This window comes from Lepidothrix coronata, unplaced genomic scaffold (assembly GCF_001604755.1).
Source record: "Lepidothrix coronata isolate B3197 unplaced genomic scaffold, Lepidothrix_coronata-1.0 Scaffold210, whole genome shotgun sequence".
NCBI classification, from domain to species: domain Eukaryota; kingdom Metazoa; phylum Chordata; class Aves; order Passeriformes; family Pipridae; genus Lepidothrix; species Lepidothrix coronata.
The window spans coordinates 209,226-221,906 of NW_016690390.1; the positions used below are offsets into that span (position 1 = coordinate 209,226).

Genomic DNA, 12,681 nt, shown 5'->3' on the forward strand with positions numbered 1-12,681 from the left:
GGATGTAAAACAGAACAGAATCTGGAAGATGTCCACCCTGGCTGGTCAGGGAACTCGACAGAATGAAGGCAGCCAGGGGCAGCTGGGAGGAGGAATGAAACCAAGGGAGGTTTGGATGTTACCTGGAAAGCAGCTTCTGAGTAACTCCTGCTTGGCAGGTGCCAGAGGAACCGGAGGGGCTGATCAGGATCTGATCCCAGGTGGAACACGCCTCTCCTGCCCTGCCAAGAGACACTCACACGCCTTGTTCAGCTCAGAGGGAGGAAGAGCTCCAGCACTGCTGCTGGAGCACACCCGGGAGGAAGGAGCAACAACTCCTCACTTTTCCAGGGAGAAGAGCCACCAGGAGCACATCTGAGGGAGCTCCAACTAACTGGGCAGAACTACCCAGGCGTCTCAGCACACTAACAGGGGAAAACACCCAAAATTATGGATTGCTCCTAATTAGAGACATTTTAGAGGCATTAATTATGCTGTGTCCCTCAGCTACCTCCTGCAAAGTAAAACAGTAAAGAGGCTGCAACTTTTTCAGGGACAACTGGTCTGGAAAAAACACCCGGGTGACACATCTGGGTAAAGTGTAAAGCAGTCACTGCACCAGCTTCCAAGAGGAATTGTGAAATAGGCTTTTGTCGAAAGATTTTAACATCTTATTTTCATTTCACAAAGTCAGCCAAGACAAATCAAGCCACTGATGTCAGCAATGAACAGCCAAGAATAAAATCCAAGTGATTTTGCTGTTTAATTCTCCCTCTCCCCATCCAAGGCTACCAAGTCACCATCAAGTTTCCCCACTCACACACAGATGCCCCAAGTTTTGAGCTGATTTCTGTTTATTTCACAGTCTTGGCAAAACAAATCTGCATTCAAAAGTTCATTTAACATTAATATATTAATCAAACATTTTCAAAATAAATACTTTTTTTAAAATAACCATTTCTTTACATCACTGCAGTAGCAATTCTAGAAAAGTCAGTGCACAGATAGTAGCAATTTCATTAATCAGCTAAACTCAAACAAAAAGAAAACAAGAGGTGGACCTTTTTTCTCTCCAAGCAGGCTGCATGCAGCAAGTCTCAGCAGTTCCCTAGCACAGGGATCTTTCATCACACTTGCTGGGAAGGATTTTCTCTTTCATCTGTCAGAAGTCAGTGAAGTCTGACTTGTGCAAAGCTTTGTACAACACAGAAGTTTCACAACCCAGATTCTGGTCAGTCCTGCAGAGGTTCTGCACTGGAGTTGTTGCTAATGAGACCAAGGAGCCAATGCTATGGAATGGAAGGAAAATGCTGGAACCCTCTGAGGAGTCCGTATTCAAGTGACTGGGAAGTAAATTCACAGCTGGAACAGGAACACTAACAGCAATAAACAACATTCAAACCAGCAGCTCAGTTGTACCTTACAGCTTATTCCAAAGTTTTGCATACTCTCTCAAGTGCTTCCAGGGCAGAAGAAGTAAAGCAACTACTTTCTCCTCCTTAGCTGTTAATTCACCAGCAGCAAGGTAAATCCCAGCAGCAAGATGCTTCACTGGCCAAAAAGTATAACTCGTGTTACAACAAAGAAAAAACAAAAGTGCATTGTAGACTATAAAGAGAATATTCAGGACTTAGTGAGTCACATAACTGGAAAAAAGAGAACAGAAACATTCATGTTCCCATGGGATCTAAACTAGTCAGATGCTACTAAAGAACCCTGTAAAGAGCAGTGTTTTGTCTGAGGAAGGGAAGCTCATAAATGTTGTCATACACAGCATGCAGCAGGAGAATTTGGAGGGCTACCAGATTATTCACTATGATTGTCAGGAATGATTTAGCTAAAAAAAAACCAAAAACAACAAAACCAAGGAAGTTGAATACATATCTGAAAAATGTCATAGGTCTATCTCCTTTGAGATGCCAAAGGTTCCCTTTGAAGCCCTTTCTTGGTAACAGAGGGAAGAGCTGGATGTGACACTCCGGGTTGATAGGAATAACCAGAGACATCCCTGTGTCCAGAGGTGCTCTTGGATACACACTAAGGTAAAAATCAAGACACCTCCCACTCCCCAAGAGCCTTGTTTCCATGTTATGGGCATATTAATCAGCAGTTTGGAGCAGTTGCTTACTCTAAAGAGGTATAATTTAAGTATCAAAAGAAACAGAGCTGAGGGAAGCAATCACAGATGAAGAGAACCTCCAGATGTAGCGACGCCACGCACAGGGAGGAGGGAATGCTGCAGGACAGCAAACTCCCAGAGCTCCAGAGGTGACCCAGACTGCTGAAATCCCTCCCCTTGCTCTGCACAGACCTACTACTAGAGCCCCTGAAAGCCATGTGCCTTGGGGGAAGGCTCTACTCCCTCAGTGCTATGGACCGTGCCCCAGAATTCTGCCAAAATGGAAAAAAAAAAGAAAGCATCAAGTTGTGGAGAAGTTCTGTGTCAGCTTATTGGTTTTTCTTGTCCTCTGGTGGGAAGTATGGGGGAGGGGGTGGCTGGTCCTGGAATAAAGAGCATAAAAGATCATCAGGTCACTGCTAAGAAAAAATAACACAACCCCCCCAGAAACCCCAAGACAGCAAAATGAATTCGGACAAACTCTGCTGTGCCACTGAGAGAAGAATTGCCAGACACACCCTTGGGCTCACCCTGCAAACCCAGAAGGACACAGGAACTCACCGTGGGCATGTAGACGTTGTGTGGGTTGCCTGGGCTGTAGTAAGCACTGGCAGCAGCCTCAGCAGCCTTTGCTTCAGCTGTCACAGAGAGAGAAGTGATAGGTTTAGGGACACAGAGAACTCTTACAATCAAACAAAAACTCTACATGTTCCTGGCCATCAAGTGTTACTAATATATGATATAACCAGTGCTCGAGTGGCAAAATAGCTACAACACACACAACTGAGCATTATCTCTTCCAGTTACCACAGGACTGTCAACTCCCAGTGAAAGAGACCAAGATTTGGTTTGGAAATGTCAGCTGGGACCTGCCTGCCACCCATAAAATGCTAACTGCTGCCTTGCCTGGATACAGGCAGTACCCTTTAAACAGGCAGTGAACAAACCACCCGTCCTGGGAGTGAAAACACGAGGCAAAACAAAAATCAGCACAAGTTTATAGCAGCTCAGGGGATTCGTGTTTTAAAGATGGAAATTTATGAGGATAAGCCAGATTCTCTGTTTCTGCAGAACACAAAAAATCTTGTACAACCCTCTGGAGCAGTGCCACTTTCCAAATAATAATTCAAGGGTGAATAGTTGTTTATTCAAACCTAAGAGAAGTTAAACCCTTATCTAGAGAAATATCCTTATCTACAAGAGATCTATGGCTGTGTCCAATCACAAAAGCTCTTCCCCTCCCCAACATGCAGACCTATGAAGAACATGTTCAAAATCATTTTAATAAATCCCAAAGAGTGAAAAATGAGACTGGTATTTCCCCAGCTCCTTTCCATCATCTAGTTCTCTGTTCCATATTGTTTAAACAAAAGTAATCAGGTTAGAGTGAAACAGGGGAAGGGGGAGCAAATATCACCCAAGACACATTTACAAACTAAAATGGGCTAGAAACACATTTCACCATCAATTTATTTGTGTTCATCCATTAGGGCAAGATTACCACCACAGGAGAACCACAAACTGTATTTTTTCTGTCAAAAGAAGAATAAATCCAGCTGTGAAATACCCACTAATGGTGTCTACCCTGGAGAGAATCAGGCTGGCCTCCAAACTGAGCTGGATAGAGAAGGCTGGAGACAGAGGAAGGGCTGCACTTCCACAAGCTTCCTAATCCCTCTCCTAAACAACTTTAACTTCTAAAGTGGAGCTTTTAAGTTCCCCAAAAGAAAACAGGCAAGAAGCAATGTCTGTCTTACTGGTAACAAATGTGTTGTGAGCTAATTCACCTGGACACCCTTTTCTTACCTGCAGGAGTGGAGGGCAGGTCTGGACCACTGACAGGGGGTTCCATGGGCCCTGGATATGGTGGGGGTGGAAGCTGCATGTAGCCCCTGTCTCCATCAGCCATAGGAGGACCAGGATAAAAGTCTGTCAGGAAAGGAAATCACACAGCAAAAGACTTAAGTCCTCTGGGTGGAGTTACACAGCCAAAAGAAGCCAAGGCAAACATAATTAAACTCAAGAACAGAAGTTGTATAAAGTCATCAAATCCAATCTAAAATACTGTGTGAAATTTGCGTTCCCCTTTTTACCTATTTTAACTCTTACCAACTGGAACAATCCCCATCCTCAACTCCCAGACTTACCAGGAGGAGGTGGTGGGTATGGATAGCCCCCGTTGGCTGCAGGTGGTGCAAAAGCATAGGATCCATTTGGCATGTAGGAATAGCCATAAGCTCCACTGGGTATTTCACCTCTGGAGACTGGAAAAGTAAAGACAAGACCTCGTGAAAACATCAAGCCTGCACCAAATGAACTCCCACAAACTTAGGGAGTCCTTATGGGAAAAACAAAACAAGTGTCACCCCAATAAATCTGCTGTTCACTGGATGGGAAAACGGTATTTTTAAAAGCAAGAAAATTTCAGGTAAAGCCTGAAACTCACACATATTTGAATCCAACCTGCTGCAACCTAGAGCTGCCCTTGCTGTGTGACGAAGGCAAGGCCTCCTGAAACCACAAGACCCTGGCACAGAACAGCAGACTCCCATACCTTGTGATGCCACGTGCAGCATCCTCTGCCCGAACTCGATCGCACCCCCGGCTGAAAAGGTCATCTTGAACGTGGCAGATCCTTCCCAGCCACCTGAGGGAGGAAAGACAAGAGCTCAGAAGCCAGGAGAAGCTGTTTCTGTGCTATTTAGCTTCCATGCTGTAACTACAGATGCCCTGCATATAATTCTTTAAAGAGCTTATCCCAAAAATCCAAGGGGAAAAAAAGAAAAAGCAGATGAAGTGGTAGAATTGCGCTGACATCAGAAAAATTCACAGTGTGGTATTGTCAGGTCAAGAGACACCTGCAGAAGAAACACCCATGAGGGAGACCTTCAGAAGCTTTCTGGAGTTGTGGCTGTTGCCACACCAGCTGCCACAGCTATCAGGAGCACTGGATTTGCTCCTGCTTTGGATAAGATTAGTACAGAAGACGGGGATTGTGTTAATCCCGTTTGCTAAAAAGCCTTTGCAACTACACCTGTCAGCTACAAATTAGTTTGGGAGTTTGAGTGTCCAACGAAGCAAAGAGCTTAATGAAGAACATGGTCCACATAAATCCATTAGGAGTTCACAGAAGATATTTCAAGTCAGGATAACAATAATTAAAAAAAAAAAAGAGAATTTGTGACATCTCACATTACAGAATAAAAAAGGAAAACATGCACAGAGTTACAACAAAGCATCAAAGCAGAAGCTGTGGCAGAGCTGAAACAGAAACAAGGAGATTAAAGAGCCTTTTTGAGCTAAACCAGACTCTCATGGCTGTTAAGGCAACATCATCATTAGAAGAGAGGGCCTCTGGGGAAAATTCACAAAGATTTAGCTAAAGCCCTTTGCCTTTCACACAATTTAGTTTGTCTTTACTGCTCAGGCTGCCTCTCACGCTGGATGGCCCCACTCTGCTCCCACACAGAGGTTCCAATGCTGATTTCAGGGTTACAGCTGAAGGCTCCTAAGCCCTGAGCTGTGATTTCCGTGCCACAACTAACAGACTGAACAAAGCTGAGGATGAAAGTTTGCTGAACTCTGTGCCTTTGGTAAAAACAATGGTCAAACTCAAAATTACTCTTGAAACATCTGCCACAGCCTTCTCATTGAACATAATGTGAAACAGCCCCTCGAAGATTCCCCCTAATTTCAAGAGAGTCCATTCTCTTCCAAGTGCCATTTTCACTGCCAGGATGCACCACAGCAACAGCACAAGAAACATGATGGAGAACAGTGCTCTGGGGATCTGCACCTGAGAACACAAACAAATCCAGGAAGGATCCAAGTCCTTGGCACAGGAGGACCTGGATGCAAGTGAGACAGGTGACCCAAAGTGACCAAAGCAAAATCACACCTCACTTGCTGACTCCACTCTGATGTTTATTTGCTGAGATCACTTGGTCGAGTGAACTCAGTATTTTGCAGGAATGAGGTGGGTTGCAGACCTGGTCACTGTAACTGAACAGGGAGCTGATAAGGGGAATATTTTTAGCTGCCAGTTTCAAAGAAAGAAACACATTTTATCAGGACTGTGAAAACCCATTTGGTCAGTGTTCAGTTTTGGTTACCCAGGACTTTGTCAGGAATTGAGCAGCTGAACTGAGACACAGAACATACCCTGTCCCATACATACCTCCTGCCTCTGCTTTCACTGTGCCCTTGATATAATTTGCTCCAAACACTGGCTGCTTAATCTCACAATCCTTCAACAAATAAAAGGGCATCACGAAAGACTGCATTGCATCCTTCCCCTTGGACACAAAGATAACCTGAAAAGGGAATAACATTACAAAAGCTCCTCAAAACAAGCAGGAAGTACAGCTCTGAGTTATTACCTGAAGAGACTTTTGATGGACTGAAACTCCCTCCCACATCATCAGTCCTGCAAGCCAAAAGCTACACAGAACAGCCACAGGGGTAAACCAAAGCCTCAAGGTAATAAGGCCTTCCAAGAAGTGCCTTGCTCAGATAATACTCCTCCCAGCTTCCAGAGAACCACTGCTCCACACAGCTATGATTTAGTAGCTGTGCTGTTGCATTCAGCATTTCCAGACCATTGCTAATTTCCAATTTGAAGATGCCTGATGGACTAAACAGCTGCCTGTACATGGACTAATCAGATTTATTATGTTTTGACAAATAGGTGGGATATGCAATGAATTCATAATGCTTCCCAGAGGCAGAGGGATGAGCCCCACTTCAAGCAGGAGTAGATTATCCCGACTTTCATGCATTGAGGACGTTTAAATAGAGAATGGCAGAGAGCCTTTATCTCCTTACCCAGGACAAAGCCTTTCACCACTTACCCGGTAGGGAGTCAGGAAAACACTCCCTTTCTTGGTCCCTTTGAAGGCCTCTGGCATCGGTTCCATATCACTGAAGGTGATTTCTACATGGTCATACGTCATCAGAACACTGCCAACCACGAGAGAACAGACAAGTGTTAAGGCCCAAGGTAGAAGTGCAACATGCACACAAAGTTTACTGACCTACCAAACCTGCCTGTTCCCTCAGGCCCGTGCTGAGCAGACAACATCAGTCTGGTTTGCTTTTTTATTCTGTTGGCAGCAGCAACTGAAGGAGCACTGGCTGCTTGTTCCCTCCTCGGTGTGCTGACACAGCTGCTGCTGTCTGTGTAGCCGGGCAGGGAATCCACTCAATTGAGCTGATCAAGACCTCAAGACATTTCCTTTCCTTTCCTTTTATTTATTTATTTATTTTTGAAGTTGTGTTGCATTTCTGCTGGGTCAGTTCCCTAATTCAGTTCCCACATGACAGGGGAAGGGCTGCAGGAGCAGGAACTGCTCAGCCTGGCTTATGCAACGCTGGTTTTTGAAGGTCTCACCACAGCTCAAGCACGTCTGTCACAAAAATGTGACCAAAAGGAACTCCCCCTTCCTTTCCACAAGACCTCATTAACCCGTGTTGCCTGCACCGATTCCTTAATTCTCAGTTAGAAACTGACCTGATTAAAACCTTGCACGGACACAGCAGGTAACTTGTATTGACACAACAGCACCCACATTAGGGACTGTAATCCCTAAAGCTGCAGAAACCTCCACCACCTCTATCTTTGGCAGCTGGCGTGTTTCCATCCTCAGTCACTCGCCTTTGCTTTCTGCCAGCAAGTACCTGTCCCTCCAGGAAAAGTTCTGGAAGTACAGAGGGGCCAGCTCTGCCCAGGCTGCAGCATTCCAGCTGGATCAGCCTAGACTGCCACAGGACAGGCAGCGCCGGATCCAGGGCAGGCTCACAGCTGGGAACAGCAACACTTTTAAGCTGCTGCAGTAGTTTCAGCAAATGCAAATTCAAGCACCAGAGTCGATCTTATGAAATTCTTCCAAGAAAGGCCACATCCCAAGGGGAAGTCGGGCACAGAATTCCTACGCCGACGCTTAACTGGCCCCACGGAAAGACGCCCTGAAGGATGAAGCCCTCCCTCCTTTGCCCCCGAGGCAGAGGACTCCTGTGACTGCCACGTCAGACCCAGACAGAGGGTGCGGGCAGCCCTTGGCCGCGCACACAGAGGCAGCTCTGTGCAGGCTTGCCGTTTCCATGGTTATATCCCAGCACCTTTCTCCAGCGCTGCTGCTCCTTCCCCAACACACGGGGCCAGGAACCAGCAAACCACGCCGGGCCTCTGAACCGGGACACGATGCAGGTGCAGCAGGCAAGAGCATCCCCGAGGGGGGATCCCAGACCACCCGGGTGGGAGCTGGGCTCTGCCAGCCCTCCCTGGGCACTGGGGATGGCGGCGGGAGACGGCAGCAGGCGGGGGACGGGCGGGACACTGTGGGGAGCGGCGCGGGGCCCGCGGCTGAGGCCCAGCACAGCTCCCCCCGGGAAGGCCCTGGGGCAGGGGGGTGCGAACAGCCCGAAACCCGCAGGGAGACGAGGGGAGGACGAGCAACGCCGGCACCTCTTCATCCCCTCACCACCCCTCTGCCCACAGACAGCTGCTCCCGCTGAGGGGGAAGGCAGGAGGAGGGCGGGGGGGGAAGGCAGCTCCGCGCTACCCCCCGGCCGCCGCGGCCGGAGGAAGGGAGAAGGGGATAGCACCTCACTTCTCGCTGTTGTTAACGATGACGCCTCCGCCCTCCGAGTGGTTCTTGTTCAGCGCCATCGCCGCCTCCTCCTCCTCCTCACAGCATCCACCGCGCTCTGCGCCTGCGCGGGAAGGGGTGACGTCAGTGGGAGCGCGGGGCATACTGGGAATTGTAGTCCGCTCAAAACACGCAGCAACGCATTCCTTTTTCTGCGCGGTGCACCCTGGGAGTTGTAGTCCGTACCCTCCCCGCTAAGAGCCTTCTGGTTTGGCCGCGCGGTGCGTCCTGGGAGTTGTAGTCCGCCCCCGGCCGCCATGACACCCACACCCCGCCCCTCGGGGAGCAGAGTGTCATGGCGCCCGGCGGGCCGCCCGGGGACTTGTCCGCTGTGTATGAATAATTGCGATGTCTGGTGGAATAAAATAAAAATAATCCCACATAGCCGGTGGTTCTGCACATAGAATGAGGTTTAGCCCCTTTAAACAGCGAAGAGGCTCCACTTCCAATAAATTCTTTTTGTCATTCACGTTTAAGGCTCTGCTCGTGTTTCGCACACTTGCAAACGGATTTTTGAGCCTGATACTGGGATGGTTTCCGTGCTGGAATCGAGCACATCCGAAAATTACCCCTTTATATTGGAGCGTGTGGTAAACTGGAATGACTAACCAGGTGCCCGATAAACAAGCAAGGACTGTGTGTGTGTGCGTCTGTCCGTTTGTCTGTCTGTTGGGAATCTGGGAACAGCGAAATACCTGTGGCATTTGCAGAGCTGCAGGGAGGGTCTAATCTCCTGCCTCCAGGTGTGCAAGTAGGAGGAAATCCTAAAAAATTAATGATTGCATAGTTTCATTAAATATAGGAGCCCTGCAAAACTATTCAACTGTTTTGAAGGGCTCCCTCAAATCAATAACTGACAACTGTATATCAATAATACACAAATAAGAACATATATTACCCTAAATTATATCTTTTTTTATAGGTTTGAGCTTTTCCCTGCAGGGTTTGTAGCCCAGCCCCGTCTGAGCGCCTGAGAACCAGATGCAGAGTAGGGGGGAAAAGCAGAGAAACTAAATAATGGAAACAAGATTTAAATAAATACAGTGACATAATCTGTACAGTTCTTGGCAAGAAAAGAACAAGTTTGTGCTTTTCATATCCGCTTCTTCAGTAAGCAGTAAGTTTCCCTTTTAAGAAACAGCTCTAACAAACAGTCCTGATTCTTCTCCTATTAAAGTCAGGAGCAGAATCCACTTGGCTGCCACCGAAGTGCCCAGCTGAGGCATTGCTGCTTTGCACGAAATATCAAATAACAATCAAATAACTCATCAATTAACATTTTTCTCCTAGCTGCAGCTGGCATTTGGTATTAAGAAATGTACTTAAAAAAGGATGCTGGTGTAATTGCCAGTGTGTGGGGGAAGCTCTAGACCTTCTCATAGCATAGAAAACCTTGAAAATTTATACTCTAAAACTTGAAAACACAAAGGAAAAAAACCACCTAATCTGTTCATCTTTGTTGTTTCTAAGCTGAGGACAGACACAGAAGAGAAGACTGAGACAATTCATTGTTTTGAATTGCCCAGGGCTGACAATATTGTTATTGGATTTTATTATTCTTCCGCTCCTTTTGCAGCCAAGCAATAAAGATGTGTATTTGGCAAAATTCCCTTAGACAAACTTGGAAAATAAAATCTGCGTACAGGACACAGAAAAATAAACACGAGATAATGGGACAACTCGAATGGTTTGGTAATTAAAGGAAAGACAACCCAGAGCGATATCTGTATGGTATTTAATGGCAAATCATAATCTCTAACATCATTATATTATTCTGTTACCATTTATTCACACACTGTAAAATACTCTACAGTAGCTATATTTAAAAAATCCTAATTAAAAAGAGGAACACTCTGTGACAGCAGAAATAACTCAAGGGAACACGGAAAGGCTGTTTAAGTTGCCAAGTGCTATCAATCCATCTAAACTCATCTCACACCGCATTTAGCCCTTTGTTTACACCAAAATCAGGGATCCAGAGCTGGCGTTGTGCACGTTTCCCAGTCATTCCAGTTTACACCCCAAATTATTGGCAGCACAGAGCAAACTCGTATCCAGCTCCCAGGGGGACTCCTCCTGTCTTAAATCGGTCCGAATTTGCTGCATGCCCTAAACCAGGAGGGTTTATAGCTCTTCCAACCAGGACAAAAGCAAGCAGCAGGAAGGGGAGGGTTGGACAGCACTTCCCAACTGCAGCACACACACAGGAACCCCCCAAACGCTCCGTGGAGCTGCATCCCAGCACCCCAGCTCCCGAGGCAGGGATGAGTTCAGCCAAAACAGCAGCACAACCAGGCGCAAAGCCTGAACACCAGATGTGTCCTCCTGAGCTGCTCCCACGTGGTGACAGGATGGAAAGAGGCAGGATAGGATCCCCCCAGAACCTCCCAAACCCTGAAGGAGTTTAGAGGTTTGTGCATGTGCATTGGGCAACACGGGGAAGGGTGGGATGCGCAGCTCCAGCGTGGGTTTCCCCTCAGAGCAATCAATGCAAACAAAACAGGGCGAAGACCCAGATCTGCCGTGTTTACTCTGGCAAAACTCCTCGCCGCAAACGGTGGGAGTTTTGCCTGAATAAATGAGATTTAGGGCTCAGATAGAGCCGAGATGGGGGCCCTCATGTGACATCCCTTCCTGTAGGCGAGCGGCAGAGAGGAAGGTTACCTTCCTCCTCCTCCCAGGACGTGACGGCGAGCGGCAGAGAGGAAGGTTACCTTCCTCCTCCTCCCAGGACGTGACCACGAGCGAGCAGGCTGCTGCATGCCTCTACCTTTCTTATCCAGTAAGGAATTTCCGATCCCAAGTTCCCCTCGGTGTTCACAAAGCAGCAGCGACGCCTGCACTGTGTCACCGCTGACATCTCGTGCAAGGGCTGAGCTCTGCAGGAGCGCTTCTGGTGCCAGCCAAACAGAGCGGGTTTGGAGCTCAGGGCACAGGGAATGAATTCCCATCTGGACAGAAGTCTGGGCCGCATTCCCACCAGCCAGGAAAGGCCAAGATTTCAGCTGAAGATTTCACCCTGGAAGCCCTACTGCTCCTTTCCCCACTGCTTGCAGCATTTTAGGAGTCACCGCATGTGGAGGAGGAGGAGGAGAAAGAATTTCCAGACAGATCCCAGCAAGCCCCTGCAAGGGGTTGCCTACATTCAGACCCTTCATCCACTCAGATGTCCCAATTTTCTGGGGACTGGCACCTCTTCCTATGCCAGCAGGAATTGGCAGCACTGGCAAAGGAGTCACAGTAAAGGAGCTCTTTAAGCCTCAGTGTGTAAACGTGGCTTTACATGTAAACGTGGCTCTAACTTCAAACCTCTTGGCTTTGTGCCTGCCTTTTATTCATGTTCACTTTTTTCCCTTGGCTCCCCTTGAATATACCACTATGATTTCCAGCTTATCCTTTGGGGAAAATATATGTATATTTCATATATTTAGCTAAAAGGGCCATTTTCCACCCCTGCTGACTGTTGCTGCGTCATCACTGACTCGCTCATGCCAGCAAAGAGCCTGACCCTCTATATTTTCTCTCTAGGTGTATATTACACAGCACTACGATTCTGTAAAGCAAGCTTTGGGAGGTAGGTAGCAAAATAATCCCAGAAAAAATAAACTTGTGGAAAGGTACACTGTGCTGAGACAGGGGCTGCTCTGTGCCACCCATACAGGCAGTATTTCTGTGTTTTTCTTCTGAAAAAGCTCCCTTAGGACACATGAACTGGCATTTTTGGCTCTCGGCTTCAAGTTTCCACCTTTCCTGAAGGGAACAGTATTCTCTCTTGCTTGAGAGTAGTTTTTGTTAATTGTTACTTATTTCCAGAGCCTAAAGGGTCATTTAGTAACTGACTGATGCTGCATCTTTTATTGATGCATTCACAGCTGTCCCTAAAACAGACCATTTGTCCCTGGGACATATTCACAGCACCTCTGTCACCAGGATTCT

The 12,681-nt window shown here is 47.2% G+C and overlaps 1 protein-coding gene and 1 long non-coding RNA gene across 3 annotated transcripts; both read right to left on the bottom strand.

Moving 5' to 3' along the window:
* Positions 1 to 815: 815 nt before the first annotated feature.
* Positions 816 to 8,985, bottom strand: WBP2 (WW domain binding protein 2). Of its 2 annotated transcripts, none has more exons than XM_017832997.1 (8): positions 8,707 to 8,840; positions 6,949 to 7,057; positions 6,276 to 6,411; positions 4,653 to 4,745; positions 4,246 to 4,362; positions 3,905 to 4,027; positions 2,660 to 2,736; positions 816 to 2,481 (listed from the first exon to the last, which is right to left on the bottom strand). In XM_017832997.1, exons 1-8 carry the CDS (start codon positions 8,763 to 8,765, stop codon positions 2,428 to 2,430), a joined length of 768 nt encoding a protein of 255 aa, XP_017688486.1. In that variant the 5' UTR covers positions 8,766 to 8,840; the 3' UTR covers positions 816 to 2,427. The 2 variants fall into 2 exon arrangements, with proteins under 2 accessions (XP_017688486.1, XP_017688488.1); XM_017832999.1 differs by having other exon boundaries at positions 2,356 to 2,481; positions 8,702 to 8,985.
* A 1,479-nt stretch (positions 8,986 to 10,464) lies between these two features.
* LOC108506224 lies at positions 10,465 to 12,666 on the bottom strand. The gene is made up of 2 exons (XR_001877719.1): positions 11,460 to 12,666; positions 10,465 to 11,409 (listed from the first exon to the last, which is right to left on the bottom strand). It is a non-coding gene; the product is annotated as an uncharacterized LOC108506224 (long non-coding RNA).
* Between the last annotated feature and the right edge of the window lie 15 nt (positions 12,667 to 12,681).

Bases quoted from the DNA above. Each gene is read 5' to 3' on its own strand.
- WBP2 (XM_017832997.1), bottom strand. From the start codon at position 8,765: ATGGCGCTGAACAAGAACCACTCGGAGGGCGGAGGCGTCATCGTTAAC. The intron at 7,058-8,706 runs GTGAGGTGCTAT...CGTGGTTGGCAG, and splicing joins ATCGTTAACAACAGCGAGAA to TGTTCTGATGACGTATGACC. The intron at 4,363-4,652 runs GTATGGGAGTCT...TTACTTTTCCAG, and splicing joins GCTGCACGTGGCATCACAAG to TCTCCAGAGGTGAAATACCC.